Here is a 27,643-nt window from a genome sequence, read left to right on the forward strand (position 1 = left end):
AAATTTATAAAGTAGACTTACAGCAAGTTAAAGCATATAATAATAATTACTTACCAAGTACTTTATGTTGGATTTTTTCTAAGTTTGGCAGAATAAATCTTTATAAAACAACTTACTATAGTTAAATCTATCTTTTTATTTATACTTTAGTTGCTCTGCTACCACCCACCATGAAAGCTGGAATGCCACTAGTGGGCAGTAGGGACCAGGTTGATTACTCCTGGTTTAAGACATCCCAGGACTCAAGAAAAGGAGAGGGAGAATTTAGGTGGGGTCAGCGATGGGGAAAGTGTTTCCAGATCACATTTTGTAGCTACATACAGATCCTGCTTTTCTTGCTTTGTGTTGCAAGCGGCTCTAAGCACCTATTTAGAGAACTATGGAATGCAGTTAATTTATAACTGGATGACTCAGTTATCCTTGCTGGCTCCTTTCCCTTGTATTCTTTTGGTTCCTCTCCTCTCAAAGCAGAGGGGAGGCTTGCTCCCTCCTCAATACTACAATATATATAAATTTTTAAAATATTATGCTAAATGAAAGTAGCAAGTCACAGAAATCCACATATTACATTATTCCACTTTCAGAAAATCCTCTGTTTAGTTAAGAAACACACGGCATTAATGATTTAACTGATATGGGGAGTAAAAGATTAAGGAGTTTCATGGAAAGTACAAAGATTTCACTTCTGCAATAAAAATGTTCTTCACATTATCATCATGGAGGTAGCCCAATTCTGTGAACACACTATGAACTATTGCATGTAACATTTGAAATTCATCAATTGAATGCTTTATAAATTACATGTTCAAAAAGTTTTATTTAAAAGATAAAAACTTTTGAAACAATTATCCAGGTAATCCTTTGTCAGCTATATAAAGAAAAACTTTATTTCCTTTTCTTCACAAAAAGAGATTATAGACAGTCACCCTTTCTTCCTATAGTTCTCAGTTTCATCTCTAATACATTATACCACATAGGGCTATTATAAAGTTGACTCTTACCTGGTTGATAGCACAGTATAGACATTACAAACTGTGTATAAAAAAAAGAGGTCACCTATCATATGATTATTTCTCTTGCCATAAAATGTATTACTTTGAGATATAGGGGTTATATTTTAACTTTCTGTTTGATTTCTGCTTTCAGATGAACATGAACTGTACCAGAGGACAAAGCTATTTGAAAAGAAGGTATCTGTTCTATCAAGATGTCTATGAAGTGGATTTCAGTTCTGCTGCTGCTACAGCTAAGCTGTTCCATTAGCCCTGCGTGTTGTGGAAAGGTGCTGGTGTGGCCCACAGAATACAGCCATTGGATCAATATGAAGACAATCCTGGATGAACTCGTCCAGAGAGGCCATGAAGTGACTGTTCTGACATCATCAGCTTCAATTCTTGTTGACCCCAACAAACCGTCTGCCATTAAATTTGAGATTTATCCTACTTCTTTAACAAAAGATAATCTTGAGGATATTTTCATGCAGATGATCTCTTTATGGACAGAGCTGCCAAAGGATACAGTTTGGATTTACTTTCCTGTAATGCAAAAACTCTTACGAGAATATTCTGATGGCATTCAAAAGCTGTGTAAAGATGCAGTTTTGAACAAGAAACTTATGACAAAACTACAAGAATCAAGGTTTGATGTCATTCTTGCAGATGCCATTGGACCCTGTGGGGAGTTGCTGGCTGAGCTGCTTGACATACCTTTGGTGTACAGTCTCCGTGGCACTGCTGCTTACACATTTGAAAGGCAGAGTGGAGGACTTCCATTCCTTCCTTCTTACATACCCGTTATCATGTCAGAATTAAGTGATCAAATGACATTCATGGAGAGGGTAAAAAATATGATGTATGTCCTTTATTTTGACTTCTTGTTTGAAACATTTAATCATAAGAAGTGGGATCAATTCTACAGTGAAGTATTAGGTAAGTCATTTTTTTACTTGGAAGCATGAAATCCTAATGTTTCTAGTACCTTGGAAGGTGAGTTTGCATAAATACAAAGTCAAAAGAACTTTTTATGAGTAAAATGATAAAATAAAATTATAAAATTATCTCTCATTTTCACAAATATTATGGAAATGCTTAGATTATAGGGTCATTGAGGAGCTGTTTTATCTCATGTAGTTTAGTGTGATTTAAAAATGAAACATTTTGCCATATTACCTGAAGGATGTTTCACAATAGAAAGGTAGAGTGGCCCTATGCCACACTTAGGAACCTAAAATTTGAGGTTTCTAATGATTTCACTCCCTTTCACTAAGTGCTCACAAATCATCTGTCTAAAAATTTAAAATTTTGGCCCTGGCCGGTTGGCTCAGCAGTAGAGCGTCGGCCTGGCGTGCAGGGGACCTGGGTTCGATTCCCGGCCAGGGCACACAGGAGAAGCGCCCATTTGCTTCTCCACCCCCATCCCCTCCTTCCTCTCTGTCTCTCCCTTCCCCTCCCGCAGCCAAGGCTCCATTGGAGCAAAGATGGCCCGGGCGCTGGGGATGGCTCCTTGGCCTCTGCCCCAGGCGCTAGAGTGGCTCTGGTCGTGGCAGAGCGACGCCCCGGAGGGGCAAAGCATCCCCCCTGGTGGGCAGAGCATCGCCCCTGGTGGGCGTGCCGGGTGGATCCCGGTCGGGCACATGCGGGAGTCTGTCTGACTGTCTCTCCCCGTTTCCAGCTTCAGAAAAAATACAAAAAAAAACAAAACTTAAAATTTTGTTGACAGTGAACATGAAAGTAAGTGAAAACTCTCCCTTTAATAGACAATATGAGCCATAATTTAGAAGAGCATATCTATGTACATACTTTTTGAAAATATTCTAGCTGTCTTACCACATTTTTATTAATGCACAAGTATTATTAAGCTCCTAACATGAACCAAATGCAATACCAGGAATTGAACCACACTCTCAAAGCCTCAGTTTATGAGAAATCTAAGATCAAGGGAATAGTTAGCTAAATTGTAGTAACTATATTAAATAATCTACAGATACTGTTTCCAGGGTTATAGAGGAATTAATTAATTGAGGAATTGAAATAATTTTTTAAATATGCATTGGTAAATTTAGTAGCATTACAGAATAAACAAATGCAAGTTCAATTTCATAGTGGCTTGGGATTCAACATTTTCTACAATTGTGGTTGAACTGAGGTGATGTTAGAGAAAAAAGACTTACAATTTATCATGTGTAAATATATATTTATATATATTTGCATATATATATAGTTTATATATATAAACAACATAATATAAAATGGGAACATTATATAAATATGTTTGTATTGTCAAACCACAGTCATTTTAAAGAAATTTGGCTACATTATTTCATGCTTTTTAAAGAAAATAAATGGTATATTCATAATTCAATATTTACATTTCTTCAACCTTTTGGTTATTTTTTTCCCTTCAGGAAGGCCCACAACATTATATGAGTTAATGGGGAAAGCTGATATATGGCTCATTCGAACCTATTGGGATTTTGAATTTCCTCGCCCACTTCTGCCACATTTTGAATTTGTTGGAGGGCTCCACTGCAAGCCTGCTAAACCCCTGCCTAAGGTAAACCTATTCTTGTATGTTTTATCTTGATTACTTTGCACTTTCGGTAGGAATGATTTCGTGATTTTTATTCAGAACATCTGATCACATTGAGAACCATGTGGGAATTTTAATAAAGTGACCTGCCAATTAGAACTCATAGTTTTCTATAATGTTACAAGAATTTGACTGTCATTATCATTAAAAGATAAAGAAACATACTTGGGAGACTTTGGAAATAAGAACATTTAAATTAAGATCTTCATTAATCAACACATAAAGTATCAACCATCAATTAAAAAAATCATTATAAAGTGACTAGATAGTACAAGGGTAATGGATGGATATGCAGGGATGCAGTGCGGACACATTGTATGTTCCCACATATCAAATATTCTACCTGGAGAGATATAATATAAGCAAGTAATAAAAATAGTGGGAAAAGGATTATCATAAAGAAAAAACATAAGGCTACTATAATACTTGAGAACATCCCACTGGACTGGATCATAGCACCTCAGGAGTGACAACAGCAATCTGGCATAAATGAATATAAGACATCCCTGTTTATGTCCTCAGTCAAAAACAAAAGTTTGTTATCTATCCATGACCAAGTGTGCCTCTGTGGAAGGTTGGAATCCAGCAACAAAGGCCAAGGCTCCTGGGAAGAGACTCACACATTGCCCATCAGGTAATAGGCAGAAAAACTCCAGTACTGGCTGTGATACCCACAGGATATTGTGAATTGGTTCCTCCCCCTCGTGGCTGCCATCCAGCAGTACCTACAGAGCCCAGACTTGGACAGCCACCTCTGGGTTAGAAACAGTGTGGGATTCAGCCGGTTCGCACTGGTTTGGCATAACTGATATCTAACTTTTTGTTGAGTTCAGCGAACCAGTGTTAAAATGGCACTTGTGATCAGGGTTCTCGCTAAGGTGGGTGTCTGGATAGCCACCCAAATGGAAATCACACATTTACATTCCTTACTCTTTTTTAATGTTTATCTGCTCAACAACATATTCTAAATGCCCTTAGTAATGTTCATTTCATATATAGGTGAAAAAAATAGCGGTGAGAATGACAATCAAGAGGCAATATGAAAATATCTTAAATCACCAATAGTTTTATTTTTTTTTTTTGCCAGGTATTATTTAACATAATTCATTAATATTTATAAATTCTTTCTTATAACATAATCTAGGTTTGTGTATCTCCTTTATATTCTTATGGAAGTATTAAATGCATGAAATAATAAACTACCTTTCAGATATCTTTTTTATACTTAAAATGGTCACTAGGGGAAGAGAACCGGTTGTTAAATTATTAGAATCCCACCATTGATTTGAAGGCCTTTGAAGAAGTCCATATTTCCAAAAATGTTCAGCACATTTTTGGAGCACAATATATATGTGTTTGCATGCATTGTTGAGGATGAGAGGAGAGTTGAACTTTGCCAGCAGCGTTCCTCCTCCAAGCCAGCAGCACAGCTAAGGGCTATATGAGGCCATCATGGCTCTCACAGGGACAGGGAGAGCTGGTGAGCAGGTGCTGAGTTTCTCTGGTGTCCAAGATACTTCAAAGGGGTGCATTTCTCTGTCACAGCATCTGTAACTGGTGAGAGGGAGCAGGCAGGAGAGTGCCATGTGAGGTTCCCAGAGGACATTAAAGAAACACAGTCCCTCCTGAGAGCATTCTGTACTCCATCAGGAAGCCTGACCACAAACCATGAAGGAAACCTCTCCTATAGATCCCGACAATGGGCCTGTGGGCACCAACAATGAACTGCATTCCTGCAACCCTGAGATCAGGATCCACTGCCAGCTCCATGTATAAGCTGCCAGGGGCAGCACAAGAGTGTGATTGTAGAAGACTAGGGTGCAAGAGCAGAATACAGGGCAGGGTTTGTCACCAAGGGAGAAACCATATTCTGGAGCTGTAGCACCACCATCGGGTCTGGTCCTTATAGGATGGAAGGAAATAAGTTTAAGAATTCTCCACATGAGTCTGCTAAAATGATCTACAAGAAAAAACAGAACCTTTTGCACTTTTGCTAGAAATGTAAAATTGGTGCAACCACTATGGAAAACAGTAAGGAGGTTTTTCAAGATATTAAAATAGAGCTATTATACAATCTAGAAATCCCATTTCTGAGTATTTTTCCCAAAATCAGAAAACCAGGATATCAAAAACATATCCATTATCCCATGTTTATTACATCATTATTCATAACAGCCAAAAAATGGGAGCAACTTAAGTGTTTGTCAACAGATAAATGGTAAAAACTTGCAAAATACACACAGACACAAAGACACACATGCACGCACACACACACATACACAAGAACATTATTCAGCCACGAGAAAGGTATTCTATCATTTGGGACAACATAGTTGGACCATAAAGGCATTATGCAAAGTGAGGTAAATCACACTGAAAGAGACAAATAATGTTCAATATCATTTATATAAAAAATCTAAAGAAGGTAAAGTGCTAGAAACAGAGTAGAATGGTGATTACAATGAACTGATTAAAGTAAAATGGGTTTGAGAAGTTGACCGAAGGGTACAAACTTGTAATTGGAAGATAATTAAGTTCAGGAGATATACTAATTATAGTAAACTATACTCTTGTATATAATTAAAAGATTCTATAGACTAAATCTTAAATGATCTCACCACAAACACAAAAAGATAGTTATGCTCCCAATAAAGGTGTTCACTACTGCTAAAGTGGTAATATAGATAAATCAAATCAACACCCTGTCTTACCTTAAACTTACAAGATATTATAGGTCAAGTATGTGTCAATTTTTTAAAAAACAGCTGGAAACAATAATTAAAATGAGAAAGTAAACTTTTTATATTAGAAGGGTCATATTATTTTCCAAAGAAAAAAAGTAAATAATTAAAAACAGATCAATGGTAAGAATAGATAAGTATGAAGTTGGACCAGATTCCATAAAAGTTTTGGTTCCTTACACATTTGAGAGTGAGGGTGTAGAAAGTGCATTGAGCAATCAGAAATTTTTCTCACACACAAAGTAATAAAATTCAAATATTCATAAAGATCAGATAGCACAGTCAGAAAATCTGAAACAATCCCAGGTAACATGACATCAATATAAACTTTAGGGACATTGAACTGAGCTACTAAAGAGGGTGACCAGCTCTCTGTACAGAAAGCCCAGTTGGACCTCTTCCCCTGTGGGGCAGGTGCCAATATAAAATGTATTTGTCTAAGTTACACAGAATTGTGTTTCCATCTTAGAAAAGTCAAACCCAGGACTTATCACTATCTACCCTCATATTTTATTCAGCCCCTAACAGGCATCCCCAAACTACGGCCCATGGGCCACATGCAGCCCCCTGAGGCCATTTATCCAGCTCCCTGCCGCACTTTCAGAAGGGGCACCTCTTTCATTGGTGGTCAATGAGAGGAGCACTGTATGTGGCGGCCCTCCAACGGTCTGAGGGACAGTGAACTGGCCCCCTGTGTAAAAAGTTTGGGGACCCCTGCCCTAGAACATGGAAGCTTTAAAAATGAATTCGCTAAAGAAGCAAAAAGTCCTGCCATTACTGATGGTGTATTAGTTAGGAAATCAAAGTGTTATTGATTAAAAACTGGGAGTATAAGTTAATAATTACCTGGGTAAATGAAGGCTTACTCTGTTTTCATAAGACTTACTTATATAATTAAAGAAAACAAAGTTTGGTGTACCTTGCCCAGATAATTACAAAACAAGTAATTATATTACTAAACCAGTTACAAGTGATAACCAGATATGATGGTAACTGAAACTATTTCCCGATTAGGCTCTATTTTACATTAGCTATTTCCAATTAAGAGAAAAATGAGATCCAACCAAATGTTTTATGATTCTTCTGTTTTACAAGGTACTAGAAGGGAAAAACTAATAAGACTTTGAATGGGAGTTAGGGGAAGGGGTGGACAGGAGCACACAATCCTCAACAAACACACAGGAGCTACCTCCAGGCTAGGACCCTTGTTTACTCCTGTTCTTCAATGTTCATTCTGCTGCAGCTAACTAGCCTTTGCCTTCTACACGGAATACTCTTCCATACCAGGGAAGTGCTATGCAATATTCCTGGGGACCTCTTTACACCGCTAAAGCCTTTAATCTCTAATCTGGAGGTATCACAGTAAAAAAATGTAAGCATTTATGAAAAGAAAATATGTCATTACCTGGTAAAGTCATATTTGTCCTTTGAATGGGCCCACATGTTACAAAAAACTTTTGCTGGTTACGATTTGCTGTATATTATCTACTAAGCTGAAATATTCTGGTATTATCAGGATTCAGAATAAATAAACAGCATCAATTTTTTTTGAAAAATAATTAAAGGAAATTTAATCCAGGCTATGACATATCTGAATCTGTACAGACATTTTTCTAAGTGAAATAACCCACTCACAAAAAGATATATACTATATGATTATACTAATGTATGGTATAAAACTAGTCAAATTCATAGAAAGAGAAAGAGGAATGGTGAGTGTCAGGAACTGTGAAATGAGAAATGGAGAATTACAGGATAAGAAGCACAGTTCCAATGTGCAAGGAGAAAGAGTTCTGGAGAAGGGTTGCACACAACAATAAGGACAACTTTACTTTGTAACTGTACAGTAGGAAATGGTTAAGATAAGTTTATATTGTATGGATTTTAACACTTTTAAAATACACAGGCAATACACTAATAACTCATAAGACATAATTTTCTCTCTTTAATTGTTTGTAGCAGTCCTTTCAATAGTGTTCACTGTGCTGTTGCTCTTCTGTAATGGAAACTATTCTTCTTTCATAGGAAATGGAAGAGTTTGCCCAGAGCTCTGGAGAACATGGCATTGTGGTGTTCACCCTGGGCTCCATGGTCACGAACATGACAGATGAAAAAGCCAATGAGATTGCATCAGCCCTTGCCCAGATTCCTCAAAAGGTTAGATAAAGTACCTTGGAGTAGACAACTAATAAGTATGTTACACTCTGTAAAGGGTCTGGTTACAGAAATTTCTACATAAAAGGTAAGCTATGGTGATATCTGCAATTTACCTCACATATCAATTTAAAAAGAAACTACATATGGTTGGTTTTTGTTTAACAATAACTTTGGCATTAACGTGGTCATCACCAAGAAGTATATTTAACAGGTACACTGTAAAGTTTGGTATTTTCATAGAATTGAAGGAAAGAACAGATATCACCTAATTATTTCTTGTCCTTTGCTCCATTTCCTTTCAGGATTCCTAGGATATGGTACACAGTATCCATGTTCTCAGAAAGCAGTAAAAATTTTTACTGCTTTAACAGTAACAGTAAATGAAAATGATAGAAGTCTGAGAGGTGTCACACAGTTTAGGCTTGGCAGGTGACCCAGTCCTCTCTTCCCCTGAATTCTGGAGTAGGCCCACTCAGTGTGTTTCTCAAGGTGATACCGAGAGAAAGGGTGTCCAGGGCTCACCAGCTGCATCACACTCAAGCTGGAACAATGATTGTGAGAAAGAGAAAACCTGTCCTGTGAAAAAGAAAGAAAAAAACCTCCCTGGTCAGCTGGACCCTGCTAGATTGTGAAGCAAGAAGACAAAGGAAAGGATGGACATGGGATCGGCCCTTAGGTGACACTAAATTTTATAAAATTTGTTCAAGAAGCAGCACATCAGAATAATAACTTCTCCTGATACAAAAGGAGGAGGAGGAGGATGAAAATGAGGAGGAGAAAGAAGAGGAAGGGAGGAGGTGGAGGAGGGGAGAGGGGAAGGAGAAGGAGAGGGGGATATAAACAAGAGTCAACCAGAAGCAAGGCGAGCATGGGACATTTTCTCTCTTCAACATAAAATATGGTAGAAATTTATTGAAAGACAAAAAAATCACTTTATGTCTCTGGGTATTTGTGAACTACTTTTCATTTTATAACTAATGCAGCTTTCTCTTTATCACTTATGCGATTTTGCTGAGAATCTTGTTACTTTAATACTCACATAGCAAACAGATGTTCATTTATAAACAAACTAGAATCCAGCTTAGTAGTGGACTGAGAATTTGCTTGACCATTTATGATTAAACCATATTAATAAATCAATGTATTGTAGCATGTTGTGAAGTACTGATAGCTGATAGCCAAAATTTAGTATCATCAGATTTGATCTATACAGAGTGTATACTGCTAGTTATGATATACCTATGGGCTCTTCTTTTCTACATTTTTTTATTGTTAGCTCTATTGATTGAATGCCTGCATGACTCTTTTACCACTGCCTTTCTAGTCTGCCTATCCCAACAATTTTAAATTATCCCCATAGTTTATCATCATTTCATTTTATAAAATCCTCAATTAATTTTTTTCTTTTAGATTAAATATTTATTATACATCTCCTCCATAAAAGATGCTGTCCTAGAGAGTAGGTATGTTCAGCCAATGAAACTCAAAATACTAATTCAGGCATATTTGGCTGAAAGTAACAAAAGAATTGCAATTAATAGTCGCTTTAATCATTAGCCTAATTTCTGTTTCTTAATCAGAAGTCTGAAAGCAGAGAGTACAGATTTGGTGTAGTAGCCAATTCTAGCAGATTGAATATAATTTATGTACTTCTTTAAATAATTTTTATCCTTTTTTTTCTCTACTGATCCTATCTTTATATAAACTTTTGATATTTTGCTTATCATTTTTTAATTATGATTTTTTAAAAATATTGCATTAATATATTAATCTTGATCATTGATTCTTTTTATTGATCAATTTGAGAAAGAGTGAAAGAGAGAAACAAGAGAAAAGCATTCATTTGTTGTTCAACTTAGTTGTGAATTCATTGGTTTCTTCTCATATGTGCCCTAAAAGGGGATTGAACCTGCAACATTGGTGTTTTAGGATGATGATCTAACCAACTGAGCTAACTACCAGGACCACTGATTTTCTTAATTGTGTTTACATAGATTCTAGTGTTGCCACGAATGTATCCCCCCTTTCCCGTATTCCCCTCAACATCTCCTCTGCCCCCCTCCCTATAGTACCCTCCACATTTTCCTTCAGGTTTATCCCATTCTATCATCCCCCTTCCCTCTGTTCTTTTTTCCTCTGGTCCCTTTTTTTTCCTTTTAAGGCTGATTTTTTTTATTATAAATGTTTATTAATTTTAATGGGGTAACATCAATAAATTAGGGTACATATGTTCAAAGAAAACATGTCCAGGTTATCTTGTCATTCAATAATGTTGCATACCCATCACCCAAAGTCAGATTGTCCTCCGTCACCTTCTATCTAGTTTTCTTTGTGCCCTTCCCCCTCCCCATTCCCTTCTCCCTCCCTGTCCACCCCCATAACCACCACACTCTTGTCCATGTCCCTTAGTCTCATTTTTATGTCCCACGTATATATGGAATCAAGCAGTTCTTAGTTTTTTTCTGATTTACTTATTTCACTCCGTATAATGTTATCAAGATTCAACCATTTTGTTATAAATGATCCAATGTCATCCCTTGTACTAAAAATTCAAAATGGATCAAAGACCTAAATATAAGACCTGAAACAATAAAGTACATAGAAGAAGACATAGGTACTAAACTCATGGACCTTAGTTTTAAAGAGCACTTTATGAATTTGACTCCAAAGGCAAGAGAAGTGAAGGCAAAGATAAATGAATGGGACTACATCAGACTGAGAAGTTTTTGCTCAGCAAGAGAAACTGACAACAAAATAAACAAACAGCCAACTAAATGGGAAATGATATTTTCAAACGACAGCTCAGATAAGGGCCTAATATCCAAAATATACAAAGTCCTCTGGTCCCTTTTATCTCTCCTCTGTTGCAATTCTATTCCACAGTTCACATTGTTCATTTGATTCCTCAAATGAGTCAGGTCATAGGATATTTTCTTTTTCTCTGTATGGCTTATTTCACTTAATAGAATAGTTTCCAGGTCATTCCATGTTGTTGCAAAAGGTAAGATTTCCTTATTTTTCATGGCCCCATAGTATTCCATTGTATATATGTACCACTGCTTTTTAATCCACTCGTCCACTGATGGACACTTGGGCTGTTTCCAGATCTTTGCTATTGTAAACAATGCTGCCATAAACATGAGGGCACATTTCTCCTTTTGGAACAGTGCTATAGTATTCTTAGGGTATATTCCTAAAAGTCGGATAGCTAGGTCAAAAGGCAGTTCGATTTTTAATTTCTTGAGGGATCTCCATACTGTTTTCCACAGTGGCTGCACCAGTCTGCATTCCCACCAGCAGTGCAGGAGAGTTCTCTTTTCTCCACATCCTCACCAGCACTTATTCTGTGTTGTTTTGTTGATGAGCACCATTCTGCTTGGTGTGAGGTGATATCTCATTGTAATTTTAATTTGCATTTCTCTAATGATTAGTGATGTTGAGCATTTTTTATATGCCTATTGGCCATCAGTATGTCCTCTTTGGAAAAGTGTCTATTCATTTATTTTTCCCATTTTTTGATTGGATTGTTTATCTTCCTGGTATTGAGTTTTACAAGTTCTTTATAAATTTTGGTTATTAACCCCTTATCACACCTATTGACGAATATGTTCTCCCATTGTGTAATTTGTCTTTTTATTCTGTTCTTATTGTCTTTAGCTGTGCAAAAGCTTTTTAGTTTGATATACTCCCATTTGTTTATGCTGTCTTTTAATTCACTTGCCCTTGGAAATAAATCAGCAAATATATATATTGCTGCGAGAGATGTCGGAGAGCTTACTGCCTATGTTTTCTTCTAAGATGTTTATGGTTTTATGACTTACATTTAAGTCTTTTATTGGCCTGACCTGTGGTGGCACAGTGGATAAAGCGTCAACCTGGAAACGCTGAGGTTGCCGGTTCGAAACCCTGGGCTTGCCTGGTCAAGGCACATATGGGAGTTGATGCTTCCAGCTCCTCCCCCTTCTCTCTCTCTCTGTCTCTCTCTCTTCTCTCTTCCTCTCTGTGTCTCTCCTCTCTAAAAATGAATAAATAAAAAAAATAAAAAAATAAAAAATAATTAAAAAATAAAACAAATATAAGTCTTTTATCCATTTTGAGTTTATTTTTGTGAATAGTGTAAGTTAGTGGTCTAGTTTCATTTTTTTTTGCAGGTAGATGTCCAATTTTCCCAACACCATTTGTTAAAGAGGCTGTCTTTACTTCATTGTATGCTCTTACTTTTTTTGTCAAATATCAGTTGTCCATAAAGGTGTGGGTTTATTTCTGGGTTCTCTGTTCTGTTCCATTGATCTATATGCCTGTTCTTATGCCAGTACCAGGCTGTTTTGGGTACAATGGCCTTGTAGTATAACTTGATATCAGGAGTGTGATACCTCCTACTTAATTCTTCCTTTTCAAGATTGCTGAAGCTATTTGTGTTCTTTTTTGGTTCCATATAAATTTTTGGAATATGTGTTCTATACCTTTGTAGTATGTCATTGGTATTTTATTGGTATTGCATTGAATTTATAAATTGCTTTGGGTAATAGAGACATTTTAATGTTGTTTATTCTTCCTAACTATGAGCATGGTATATGCTTCCACTTGTTTGTATCTTCCTTGATTTCTTTTATCAATGTTTTATAATTTTCCAAGTTCAAGTCTTTAATTTTCTTGGTTAAATTTACTCCTAGGTACTTCATTTTTTTTTTTTTTTTGGTTGCAATAGTAAAGGGAATTGTTTTCTTAATTTCTCTTTCTGACAGTTCATCTTTGGTGTATAAAAATGCCTCTGGGCCCTGGTCGGTTGGCTCAGCGGTAGAGCGTCGGCCTAGCGTGTGGAGGACCTGGGTTCAATTCCCGGCCAGGGCACACAGGAGAAGAGCCCATTTGCTTCTCCACCCCTCCGCCACGCTTTCCTCTCTGTCTCTCTCTTCCCCTCCCGCAGCCAAGGCTCCATTGGAGCAAAGATGGCCTGGGCGCTGGGGATGGCTCTGTGGCCTCTGCCTCAGGCGCTAGAGTGGCTCTGGTCACAACATGGCTACGACCAGGATGGGCAGAGCATCGCCCCCTGGTGGGCAGAGCGTCGCCCCTGGTGGCCGTGCTGGGTGGATCCCGGTCGGGCGCATGCGGGAGTCTGTCAGACTGTCTCTCCCTGTTTCCAGCTTCAGCAAAATGAAAAAAAAAAATGCCTCTGATTTCTGAATACTATATCATGTCACCTTGCTGAATTCATTTATCAGGTCCAGTAGTTTTTTGACTGAGACTTTAGGGTTTTCTATATACAATATCATATCATCTGCAAATAATGATAGTTTTACTTCTTTTTCCAATTTGGATGCCTTTAATTTCTTCTTCTTGTCTGATTGCTGTGGCTAGGACTTCCAGAACTATGTTGAATAAGAGTGGTAAAAGGGGACACCCCTGCCTTGTTCCTGATATTAAGGAGAATTGTTTTAATTTTTGCCCATTGAGTATGACGTTGGCTGTGGGTTTGTCATAGATAGCCTTTATCATGTTGAGGTATGTTCCCTGTATTTCCAGTTTGCTGAGAGTTTTGATCATAAATGAATGCTAGATTTTATTAAATGCTTTTTCTGCATCTATTGAAATTATCATGTGGTTTTTCTCCTTCCTTTTGTTTATGTGATGAATTACATTGACTGATTTGTGAATATTGTACCACCCTTGCCTCCCCAGAATAAATCCCACTTGTTCATGGTGTATGATATTTTTTCATATATTGCTAAATCCGGTTTGCTAATATTTTGTTGAGGATTTTAGCATCTAAATTCATTAGGGATATTGGTCTATAATTTTCTTTCTTTGTGTTGTCTTTCCCTGGTTTTGGAATCAGAATTATGCTCGCCTCATAAAAGGAGCTTGACAGTCTTCTTTCTTCTTAAATTTTTTGAAATAGGACAGGAGTTAGTTCTTCTTTGAATATTTGGCAGAATTCACTTGTGAAGCCTTCAGGCCCAGGACTATTCTTTGTTGGGAATATTTTTTTTTTTTTTTTGTATTTTTCTGAAGCTGGAAAGGGGTAGAGACTGTCAGACAGACTCCCGCATGCGCCCAACCGGGATCCACCCGGCACGCCCACCAGGGGAGATGCTCTGCCCCTCTGGGGCATTGCTCTGCCATGACCAGAGCCACTCTAGCACCTGGGGCAGAGGCCAAGGAGCCATCCCCAGCACCCGGGCCATCTTTGCTCCAATGGAGCCTTGGCTGCGGGAGGGGAAGAGAGAGAAAGAAAGGAAGGTGGGGGGTGGAGAAGCAAATGGGCGCTTCTCCTATGTGCCCTGGCTGGGAATCGAACCCGGGTCCCCTGCATGTCAAGCCAACATTCTACACCACTGAGCCAACCGGCCAGGGCCTGTTGGGAATCTTTTGATAACTGTTTTGACCTCATTTGTTGTAATCAGTCTGTTTAGGTTTTCTGATTCTTCCAGATTGATTTGGGGAAGATTATATGTTTCAAGGAATTTGTAGGTTTAATCTAGGTTGTCTAATTGTTTGGTATAAAATTCTTCATAGTATTTTCTTATAATCCATTGTACTTCTGTTGTGTCAATTGTTTTTTCTCCACTCTCATTTCTAATTTTATTTATTTGAGTCCTGTCTCTTTTTTTCTTGGTGAGTCTGGTTAAAGGTTCATTGATCTTGTTTGCCTTTTCAAAGGACTGGCTCCTGGTTTCATTCATCCTCTGTATTGTTTTTTCTTTAGCCTCTATGTCCTTTATTTCCACTCTAATGTTTATTATTTCCTTCCTTGTACTCCATCTGGGCTTTACTTGCTGTTCTTTTTTTAGTTCCTTTAGTTTCAGGGTTAAGTTGTTTATTTGAGCTTTTTCTAGCTTCTTAAGGTACGCCTGTATGCTATGAAATTCCCTCTCAGGACTGCTTTTGCTGTGTCTCATAAATTTTGAGTTGTTGTATGCTCATTATCATTTGTTTCTAGAAATTTTTTTTTATTGCTCTCATTGTTAACCCATTTGTTATTGAATAGCATACTATTTAGTTTCCAAATGTTTGAGTATTTTTCAGTTTTTCTGTCATGGTTGATTTCTAGTTTCATGCCATTGTGATCAGAGAAATGTGATTTTAATCTTTTTAAATTTGTTGAGACCACTTTTGTGCCCTAACATGTAGTCTATTCTAGAGAATGTACAATGAGCACTTGAAAAGAATGTATATTCTGCTGCTTTAGGGTAAAAAAGTTCTGAACATATCTATTAAATCAAGTAGATCTAGTGTGTCCTTTAAGTCTGCTGTTTTTTCGTTAGTTTTCTTTCTTGAGGATCTATCTAGTGATGTTAGAAGGGTATTGAAATCTCCTACTATTATAGTATTACTGTTGATCTCACTCTTTATATCCATCAAAGTCTGCTTTATTTATTTAGGTGCCCCTATATTAGGAGCATAGATATTTATAATGGTTGTACCTTCCTGTTGGATTGCTCCCTTTATCATTATGTATTGATCTTCTTTATCTGTTACTATATCCTTTGTTTTAAAGTCCATTTTGTCTGATATAAGTATTACTACCCCAGATTTTTTTTCATTTTCATTTGCATGAAGTATTTCTTTCTATCTTTTTACCTTCAGTCTATGTGCATCTTTTGTTTTGAGGTGCATCTCTCGTAGACAGCCTATGTATGGGTTTTGTTTCCTTTTCCACGCAGCTACCCTATGACTTTTGATTAGATCATTTAATCCATTTACATTTAAGGTTATTTTTGATATGTAGTTTATTGCCATTTTATTCTTTAAAGCTGTATTTCTCTTTTGTTATATTCATTTTCCCCTTTGACTTGTTTATAACAGGGTCCTTAACATTTCCTGCAGCATTGGTTTGGTTGTAATAAATTCCTTGAGTTTCTTTTTTTTGTCTGGGAAGCTTTTTATTTTTTCCTTCAATTTTAAATGATAGCCTTGCTGGATAAAGAAGTCTTGGTTGTAAGTTCTTATTCTGCATTACTTTGAATATTTCTTGCCATTCCATTCTGGCCTTAAGTGTTTCTGTTGAGAAGTTGAATGTCATCCTTATGGGGGCTCCTTTGTAGGTGATAGCCTTTTTTTCTCTAGAAGCTTTTAATATTGTCTCTTTATCTCTTAGCTTTGGTATTTTAATTGTGATATGTCTTGATGTAGATTTCTTTGGGTTTCTTTTTAATGGAATTCTTGTGCTTCTTGAACTTGTGTGACTTTTTCCCAGATTAATTTAGGAAAGTTTTCAGCTATGATTTGATTGAACATGGTCTTTATCCCTTTTTCTTTTTCTTCTTCAGGAACTCCTAAGATGCAGATGTTATTTCTCTTTATGTTGTCACAGAACTTTCTTAGAGTTTCCTCAGATATTTTTAGTCTCTTTTTTTTTCTGCTCTGCTTCCATGCCTTTGTTTATCTTGTCTTCTATCTCGCTAATTCAATCCTCATCTTTATACATCCTGCTTTTAATTCCTTCCATTGTGGTCTTAATTTCTGACATTGTATTTGTCATTTCTGATTGATTCTTTTTATTATTTCAATGTCATTTTTTATACTTGCTATTTCTTTATTTAGGTGTTCATTATGTCCATCTATTGTTGTTCTAAGATCTTTAGACATTCTAACAATCATTATCTTAAACTCTACATCCAGAAATATGGTTATAACTGATTCAATCAAGTCCTTTTCAGGGAATTCTCTTGATTCATTTGGATTGCATTTCTCTGCCTTCCCATTTATTTTCTGTATAAGAAGGGTGTGGCCTCTATCTTTCCTAGGTGTGGTCAGTCTGCAGGCCCACCACTCCTTCTGCCACTGCCTCAGATGTTTGGGTATAGGCATTGCTGCCAATGGTCTGCTGCTGCTGTTGCTGCGGTTTCTGCCTCTCCTCCACAGGAGGGGCTGTGTTCATGTGCCTAGGTCTACAAGCCTCAGCCAGCCTTGGCCTTCACCCCGCCCTTGGAGTGGAACTGCATGCCTTGGCACTGCGAGCCAGGCTGTGCACCAGTGCTCAGCCACGGGTCTCTACCTGTTCCTGGACTTTCACCCTACCCCTGCAGGTGGAGCTGTGCTTGTGCATCAGGCCACAAGTCCTGGCTCTGCAGGTTGTGCAGGGCTGAGTGCCCATGCTGAGCCACAGGTCTCCACCTATTCCTGGGCTTTCACCCCACCCCCACGGGTGGAGCTGTGCTCGCACATTGGGCCACAAATCCTGGCTCCATGGGCCAGGCGAGGCTATGTGCCTGCACTGGGCCACAGGTCTATGCAGTTCCCAGGCTTTCTCCTTTCTCTTGGGCAGGATTTCAGGAGAGATCGTGATTTTGTGTTCTGCACTGCCTGCCCTTCTGCAAGCCCTCAACAGTGTTGGTAGGAATGCTGCAACTCAGACCTAAGCACTCAATACTGTATTTCTGATGGCTTCCTCCTTCTAAAAGACTGCTCTGAGTGCCACAGGCAAGCTTGTTTGGCTGGTGTTCTGCTTCCCTTTGCTGGTATTGCTGGTTCTAGGAGAAATATTTACTGTAGATTTGGTGGGTGACTCAGCCCAGGGTTTAGGGTAGCTGTTCCTCAAAGTGTTTCTCCCTGTGCCTCCTAGATTACACTCTTTCTGTTACTCCAGTCCTCTCATCTCTCCCCATCCCCCAAAGCCCCAGTTGAGTGGTTGTGAAAGAGGTTTTCTGCATGGTCCCTTTAAGAAGAAACCTGGCTCTGAGATATCTGCCTCTTTCTCACAAAGAGTATCCTGATTGTTTTGCAGCTAAATACTGTCCATACGCTTCTTCTAGGCTCTGGGCTGCAGGCTGGGGCTTTGTACCTGGGACTCAGGACCCTCCCCTCTCTGCTAAACTCACTTCCCTCCATTCAAGTCTCTCCAGGTTGCCGTTTGCTCCCGGGAGCTGGGCAGCCCTCTCTGTATTTCCACTTTACCTACCAGTCTTAGTGAGGCTTCTTCAGTGTTCCTTGGTTAAAGAGTCCTCTTAGTTTAGTCCAAAGTTGGTATTTCCAGATGATGGTTCTTAAAATTAAGGTGTAATCCACTTTGGTACATCGCCTACTCCATCGCAATCTTGCCGCACCTCTTCTTTTCTACATTTTAATAGAATTTTCCATCTTAGCTGAAATAATTATAATGAATTTATGTAAAAGTTATTACTTGGAAGTAGTAATTAATAATTAGTAAACTAAAGTGAACTACACATACTCATTAAGCAGAAATTATATATAATGAACAATAAATTGTTAAATATAAAAATGAATTAAATCTCACAAATTATTTATTGTACTAATATTATAAATCAAAACATGTAATATTCTAATATAGTTACTTATGAAACTAGTGAATATAAGTAAATCACTTCCTCAACTTTCAAAAAGAAATATATAGTTGTCCATTAAAACTGAGAGATGAGAGGCCCTGGCCGGTTGGCTCAGTGGTAGAGCATCAGCCTGGTGTGCGGAAGTCCCGGGTTCGATTCCTGGCCAGGGCACACAGGAGAGGCACCAATCCGCTTCTCCACCCCTCCCCCTCTCCTTCCTCTCTGTCTCTCTCTTCCCCTCCCACAGCCGAGGCTCCATTGGAGCAAAAGATGGCCCGGGCAATGGGGTTGGCTCCTTGGCCTCTGCCCCAGGTGCTAGAGTGGCTCTGGTCTCAACAGAGTAACACCCCGGATGGGCAGAGCATCGCCCCTGGTGGGCGTGCTGGGTGGATCCCGGTCGGGCACATGCAGGAGTCTGACTGCCTCCGCGTTTCCAGCTTCAGAAAAATGCAAAAAAAAAAAACCAAAAAAAACCCTGAGAGATGAGAGTTAGGATAATTAATAGTGAAAACAAAATAAATATATTGATTATTAGTAATTTGCAGGTTTTCACATTATAATTTTATGACTCCAGTACCTAAAAACTTTTATATACTTGAATTTGGTCATTGATAATCTCATTGTATAAACTCTAAGTGTGAAACATCATGATTGCATTTATGCCTGACTGAATATAAAAATAAATATACGTAATATCAGCACACACTTTTCTTACATCACTGTTTTATTGGTCCCCATTCTCTAATATGTCATGTCCTCATATGGTTATCTGTACTATATAAGGTGTTTAAGTAGATGCCTCTTAATCTAAATAGATTTCTAACATGCTATAACTCTGTAGTTTGACTCATCAAATACATTACTTTTTTACCCTAACAGGTGATATGGAGATATGATGGCAAAAAACCAGCTACCTTAGGGCCCAATACTCGGCTCTATAAATGGCTCCCCCAGAATGACCTTCTTGGTAAGACTGGAAAAAACTGAAGTCAGACTCAATTTGTCGAGAATGATAAAAAGTTCATTAGGAAAAAAATTTATTAAACATTTCTCATTGAAAAATCTCAAAAATAAAAATTAACATTTTTATATCAATTTCTGTCCTAGGAGAAAAGGTAAGATATAACAGTTGGCATCTTATTTTACACAGTCACATTCCTTATGGCCACATATAAAATATTTTTATTTCATGTGTAATGACCTCTTACCAAAAATATCTTAACACTTTTTCAATTATCACTTTCTCTCCTAATTCTCTCATATCAAATCTTTAACCCATTGTAAGGATGTGCACATGCCCCTGAAAAAAATCAGCTCCATTATTATTACCAGTGACTTTCCATTTCCCATTAAGAAAAAAATGAAAATCTCTTTCCAAAGTAATAACATACTTTATGATGTGTAACTTTTCCTAAATCTGGGTCCTGGGCCAATGCCCACACATTGCCTGCTGCCTTGATACACTACTTATCAGACTCAGTGTTTTCACTATTTTATTAAGAGAGTATATTCTAACATTACCCACCACATTTCTTTGTAATCAGTTTCTTCCTTAATGCAGAATATTCTCTTTCAATTTGTCCACTGGCAATTTGTATATTTTTCAAGTTGATGAAAACACACCAATCTTCCATGTAAGGCTACACTGTCTCTCTAGCTGATTTATGTGCCTCATCCTATGATTTCAAAAGACATTTTAATACTGTCTAAAATGTATATATTCTGTTAATAAATACATTGTCTCTGTCAGTGTTTTTATCACCAACTCTCCTTCTATTCCAACACTTATAATTCATAATTCGCTAAAATTCACCCAATCCTAGGTCATCCAAAAACCAAAGCCTTTATCACTCATGGTGGAACCAATGGCATCTATGAGGCGATCTACCATGGGATCCCTATGGTGGGCATTCCCTTGTTTGGAGATCAACCTGATAACATTGCTCGCATGAAGTACAAGGGAGCAGCTATAAGATTGGACTTGGAAACTCTTTCAAGTACAAAATTACGCAATGCATTGAAGACAGTCATTAATGACCCTTTGTAAGTATCACTTATTTTCTTCTTTCTTTTTTAAGTGACAGGAGGGGAGATAATGAGGCAGATTTCCACATGTGTCCCTACTGCAATCCACCTGGCAACCACTGTCTTGGGCAGATGCTCAAATTAACCAAGCTATCCTCAGTGCCTGAGGTGACTCTTGGACCAATTGAGCTATTATCCGTGCCAGGGGACCTTCCAATCATTTGATTCACTGGCTGTGAGAGGGGAAGAGAAAGGGAGAAGAGGGAGAGGGAGAGGGAATGAATAAAAAAGCAAATGGTTGCTTCTTGTGTGTGCCCTGACTGGGGATCGAACCTGGGATGTCTACACACCAGCCAATGCACTATCCACTGAGCCAACCATCTGGGGTCACATTATTCTTAGTAGATACTATTTAAGATAGGTTCTTTTCTCAATGGTGCATATGAGTTTCACACCATTTATAAGATGCTATTTTGACATTATTAACATAATTACCCATCTTAAATATATTTTCTCAGCCACACATTTATTTTAAAGTTGGACTTTAATCCCATTAATTTAATGAGTAGCTAACTAGTGCAATAATTTTTACCTCCAATTTTTAAAGTTATATAAATAATTGTAAGGATACATTTTTTAAAATATGGTATAACATATAGGAGGAAAAATGATAAACCAAAAGAAAAATTATAAATTCTTTCAATTCAATACCTATAATATCTGCCTGAGCAGTGGTGGCACAATGGATAGAGCGTAGACCTGGAACTCAAAAGGTTTGAGTTTGAAATCCCAAGGTCACCAGCTTGAGTGCAAACTGATTGGCTTGAATGCAGTGTGGACAGCATGAGTCTAGGTCGACATGTACAGCTCAGGGTCACCAGCTTGAGCATAGAGTAGATCGCTTGAGAGAAGGATCATGATGATCCTAAAGTTGCTGATTTGAGCCCTGGGTCACTGGCTTGAGCATTAACTCACTACTGGCTTGACTTCAGCTCCCAATATCAAGACACATATACAATGCTACCAATGAACCACTAAAGTGAAGCAAGTATGAGTTGATTCTTATCCATTTATCAGTCTGTGGATATTATTCTCATTTCCAACTTTGGCTACCATGAATATTGCTACCAATGTTTTTGTGTGAATATATGTAGAGATGTCAGTAGTTATAGCAAGCCCAAACAGACTAAGTCATTTAAACACAAGTAATGTCACAGTGCATTTTAAAAATTAACTGTATTTACTATTTAGAAGCCACATTTATATAGAAGTAAAAAGATTGCAAAAAGCTAGTGACCATAAAAAGATGCAGCTATACTATTATCAGACACTTTAAACCAGGAGCACTAACTAAAATTCCAGATTAGATCTTCCTAATGATAAAAAGGTTAATCTTTCAAAATAATATATATTATTATTTAGTAAACCCTACAAATAAACCTCCATATAAAACAGTGAAAGGAGACAAAGAGGAAGACTCAAATGCAAACCTTCAATCATAACAGTATGTTTTAAAAGATCTTTTTCTATAATATAAAAAAGATAACAAAAATAAATAAATAAATAGGTAAAAATATTGAAACACAATTTTGAAATCTAACCAATTTTAAATAAACTCAACTGTGGAGAGCATATTTTTTTAAATGTATAAGGAATAATAATGTAACTTAACCTACATGCTTGGTCAAAACCAAGACTCAGTATTTGAAATTTTCCAAATCATAAAGAGAATAGGTCCAACTCAACTAGAATTAAATCAGAACAGAAGACCCTAAACTAAAAAAAATCTAAATTTCAGAAATTAAGAAACACATTTGTAAATAATGCAGAATCAATGTTGAAATTATAATCATACATGTTTCTTATTCTCAGCTACTCCCCATATAGGAATGTATACAACAGATATATAAACATGTAAATATAAAGATATGTACACATATGTGTTCTGTATATATGATTTTGGATAATCCCCTTACCTTCTTTGATCCCATTCCATTTTCCCCTTCCCCCCTGACACTAGTCAATTTGTTCCCTGTGCTCCTGCTTCTGTTTCTACTTTGTTCCTCAGTTTACTGTGTTCATTAGATTCCATATATAAGTAAGATAATATATTTCTTTTTCACTGCCTGGTTTATTTCACATAGCATAATAATCTCCAGGTCCATTTATGCTGTAACAAAAAGTAGAACTGCTTTTTTTTTTTATGGCCAAGCAGTAGTCCATTGTGTAAAATGTAGTACACCAGGTTTTTTTACCCACTAATCTACTGATGAACACTTGAGATGCTTCCAGATCATGGCGATTGCAAACAATGCTGCAATAAACATAGCAGTGAAGCCAGAGAGGCAGGGGGAGGTGGAGGTAAGAGTGTGGCCCAAAAGGTGTGGAAAAAGATTGCATGGGATACCGGGGGGAGGGGCATGATGTGATTTGTAGAGTGTATTAAATTAAGTACAACACTCATAACCATGTCAACACAATAAATTAAAATTTTAAAAAATTTAAAGACATATACAAAAATATATACATTAACTTTAATAGAAATAGTTAAAAATATCAATCAAATATTATAAAGCAATTATCTGTAGTATTGTCATACACTGGATACTATTCAGCAATGGAATTAACCAACAACTGCTACAGAAAGGACAAAAACACATAAGTGTTACTGTATGATTCTAATATATAAATGAGAAAAACTAATCTATGATGCCAACAGTAATGATAGTAGTCAATTTGTGGCAGAGATTAAAGACTAAATGATCTAAGAAAATAGGAAGCTTCTAGCAGCTTGTGGTATTCTATATCAGTGTCTAGGTAGTACGTACATTGTTATATTCAGTTCAGGACAATTTACTAGGTAATTATGAAATTTAGAGCTGTTGACTAAAGATAGGTCAATTTTCTTATTTTTTATACTGAAATGAAAGATATGCTCTATAAAATGTATTGTTTGTTTTGAGGAGGCAGTAAGTTATAGTCAAAGACTGAATTCTGTCTTTGCTCACATTTATACAACACAGGTTCATGTGGAAATTATACTAATTTCACAAGCCAATAGCATGCAGAATAATATCTCTTAATACGCCAAAGAAAGGAATATATATCAAATAAATGACAGGATAATCACACTACTGTTCCAGACAAAAAGACCTGAATGAGAATCAAGTCCAAATTTAATAAAGAAACAGTGTTGATCTCTTCCACAAGGGTGCTCTGAGGTGTATCACCACTTTCTAAGAGACCTGTGTGACTAAGACAGGAAAGAATGCCCCAAGGGTCTCTGGGCCATTTTTAGGTTACTAAAGAGTCACCCCGCCCGAACCAAAACTCTCAATTAGTCCTCACAGAATCGCAGTATTTTAGTCTAAATGTTTCTATGCTATACTTGCTTCTCCATATTTTGTTACCAATAAGGTCCCAGGCTGGGTATTGGGAGGAGTGGGGGCTCTGCTTATAAACAAACACCAGATGTAGAACAACATCCTGGCAGGACTTAATTCATGTTTACATCAAAGCAACGTTTTTTGTCTTTGTCATAAACAAGTGGATAAAAACAACTTCGCTTAACTCATAAACAATTAATTTGAAATCATATTAAACCAATGCATGTGTATTTAGAAATCTAGAAATCAAATAGTGAAAATACTATACATCAAAATCATAGAAGAAATGCCTACGGACACTGTAAGTGTGGCAGGAAAAGCTCTTCTGAGCCATGACATTGACATCAAGGCCTCCCTCAGAAGTTGAAAGCAGCCTTGCTGTGTCTCAGGGAAGACTGTTCCACGGGAGGGACAGAGGACAGAGTACAAAGGGGCTGATGAAGAAACACACTTGGCAGCTCAGTGAACAAACAGCCAGAGTGCCAATGTGCCTACAACAGACTGTGCCTAGGACAAAGTCATAGGAGTTGCCTGGGTCTGTCCATTGTCAAAATGCAAATTTCAACCCAGCAAATTAACAGATTGAATTGGCTGTATTAAGCAATTCAGGAATTGGGCAACATCCCTTTAGCAACTAAAAGGGACCTCAGAGGAATTTTACCAAATGGAAGGTTTTTATAGGAGGAAGGATGTGGCAGAGGAGTTATTTTGGGGGGTTTTTTGTTGTTTTTTTTTGAGGGGGGGTTCTGAAGCTGGAAACGAGAGGCAGTCAGACTCCCGCATGTGCCCGACCGGGATCCATCCCGCACGCCCACCAGGGGGCGATGCTCCACGGATCCGGGGCTTCACTCTGTTGCGACCAGAGCCACTCTAGCGCCTGGGGCAGAGGCCATGGAGCCATCCCCGGCACCCAGGCCATCTTTTGCTCCAATGGAGCCTTGGCTGCAAGAGGGGAAGAGACAGACAGGGAGAAAAAAGGGGCAGGGGTGGAGAAGCAGATGGGCACCTCTCCTGTGTGCCCTGGCCAGGAATCGAACCCAGGACTTCCACACGCCAGGCCGACGCTCTACCACTGAGCCAACCGGCCAGGGCCAGGCAGAAGAATTATTAACAAAAGAAAAAAAATATTATTTTTAGACTGGGGCATCTTTTTCCTGGAAAAGAATGAAATGGGTTTTATCATGCAGATTGCCTCTTCTATGTAAAATGGATAGGGCCCAAGTAACTGATTACAACACTGGTATCAATACCAGACTGGTAGATTAAGATTATATTTCTGGGAGAAGTTGTAACTTCAGTTAAATCAGGCAAGAAATCTAGGTTTGCCATCATGGCTGTTTAATAAGAGTAATGCCATTTAGGGCCTATGGTTTTCTCTTTAAAACCAGGGAGGGCATTGTAGGCCAAAAATGATTTGGAATTGATTCTAAAAGGTTTGAGATGCCAAATGGCCATTTTGAGCAAAAGAGTGTCATAATTTTATGTGTTTCAAAAGAATCTCGCTCCGGTTGGAAAATAGACAATAGATTTATGAAGAGAAGAAGAGAAGCACAGGGACTTGTGATGAAGCATTTCTCCCGCTGTGATACAGTTTCGTAAATATTTTAAAAGCATCGTCCTAAAACTGCATTTCACCATCTGATTTATGTCGAGGAGAGAAAGTCTAAACTCATCAAAAAGTTCTCTTTTTTTATTGTATTTATTGATGTTTAGAGAGAGGAGAAAGAGTGAGAGAAAAAGGAGGAAGGGGAGAAGCAGGAAGTGTCAACTCTCAGCGGGTGCTTCCTCCATGTGCCTCAATGGGGCAATCCTGGGGAACTGAACCAACAATCCAGGTGGACACTACTAACCACTGCCCCACCGCACACCAGGCTGAAAAAAGTTCTATAATCTTTATCTGAACCAATAACTGAGGACCAGCCTAAATCAAAATCAACATATGAGAGTGGCAAAATCAACACCTGGAGAGTGGCAGTGTGGCAGTTCTAGTTATGCATTTAGAATCAGAACAGAAGCATAAGAAAGGTTACCTGAAATCCATTAATGCTAAATTAAGGAGGCAGAGAAAAGCAAAGTGGAGATGGGGGTTGAGGGGAATTGGAATCTCTAGAATGAATAAAAAGTAAAACAGAGATACATACAGGTATTTTCTTTATATTGGTAGGTACAAAATAGCTAACATTTAACATTTATAGTAAATAGAGCTGGCATGTGGGCTACAAAAGAGGATTGTGGTCATTATGTTCTGGTGCTTGTGGCTGTATCTCCAGAAACTATTCTGATATTTCAGAGGTATGTTATCCTAGACACATAAGAACAATGGACAGGCCTATTTAGGGTAAAGATCAACCTTTTACTGAGGAAGCTAAAGGTTGGGATGAGACTTCTACCTGGAATGCCCAATGTATGATCAGTTTGCCCAGTGTGATTACTTTGGGTCACTGAGCTTGACATGCTTATTACGTGGTCTCCTGACACTGTCAGGTCTGCTGTGTAGCCCCTATTTTACTCACAGTCATAGCCCTTAAAGTGGCTCTTATCACTGCCTCTGCTACAAGGCTGTAGCTTCCCCACCTTATTTTTCATCCTCACTTTGTAAAATATTTGTCATCAGAAAATTCCAATTTAAAAAGCAATTATCTATAAATATCCAAATAAAAATACACTTCTGCAATTCTATGAAATTCATTTGAAATATATGTATGACATTTCAAAAACCTTTCTTGGAAATGATTCACTTCAGCAAAATAACTTTCTTTCGTTATGGGTATCTTTGTATCTCTTTTAGATATAAAGAGAATGCTATGAAATTGTCAAGAATTCAGCATGACCAGCCAATGAAACCGCTAGATCGAGCCGTCTTCTGGATCGAGTTTGTCATGCGCCACAAAGGAGCCAAACACCTGCGGCCAGCCTCCTTAGACCTCACCTGGGTCCAGTACCACTCTTTGGATGTGATTGGGTTCCTGCTGGCCTGTGTGACAATGGTTATATTTGTCATTACAAAGAGTTGTCTGTTTTGTTGTCAGAAGTTTGCTAAATCAGGAAAGAAGAAAAAAAGAGCATAGTTGTTCTGAGGCCTGAAGCTGATATGCCCCATAGATGAGGCCCGTTCCAATTATTTTAGCAAAATAAAGTGTGATACAAAGGGCCCAGCCTCCTTCACAAAATGACTTTTTACAATTTAGCTTCTCAGATCAAAATTTGTTTTCAAAGAATTACTCGTTCCTCTAAGAGTTAAAAATATTCATGTCAAAAGGGCAAAGAAAACTGGAGCAAAATAAAATAACAATATAACTATATGATTAAATATTAAAATTTATTATTCAAGCATTAGGCATGAACTGAAGAACATTAGCTTATTCAAAATATCTGTAGAACTGAATGGATGCTCTGAAGAATTTTGTAGTTTGTGGCATATTTTCTTAAATAAATTATTCTATAGTTAGAATTCTGAAAA

The 27,643-nt window shown here is 37.7% G+C and overlaps 1 protein-coding gene across 1 annotated transcript; it reads left to right on the top strand.

The window, feature by feature from the left end:
* The first annotated feature begins 1,146 nt into the window (after window positions 1–1,146).
* LOC136338169 (UDP-glucuronosyltransferase 2B31-like) lies at window positions 1,147–27,643 on the top strand. The gene is made up of 6 exons (XM_066280280.1): window positions 1,147–1,928; window positions 3,404–3,552; window positions 8,355–8,486; window positions 19,652–19,739; window positions 20,596–20,815; window positions 26,972–27,643. Exons 1-6 carry the CDS (start codon window positions 1,208–1,210, stop codon window positions 27,249–27,251), a joined length of 1,590 nt encoding a protein of 529 aa, XP_066136377.1. The 5' UTR covers window positions 1,147–1,207; the 3' UTR covers window positions 27,252–27,643.

This window comes from Saccopteryx bilineata, chromosome 5 (assembly GCF_036850765.1).
Source record: "Saccopteryx bilineata isolate mSacBil1 chromosome 5, mSacBil1_pri_phased_curated, whole genome shotgun sequence".
NCBI classification, from domain to species: Eukaryota; Metazoa; Chordata; class Mammalia; order Chiroptera; family Emballonuridae; genus Saccopteryx; species Saccopteryx bilineata.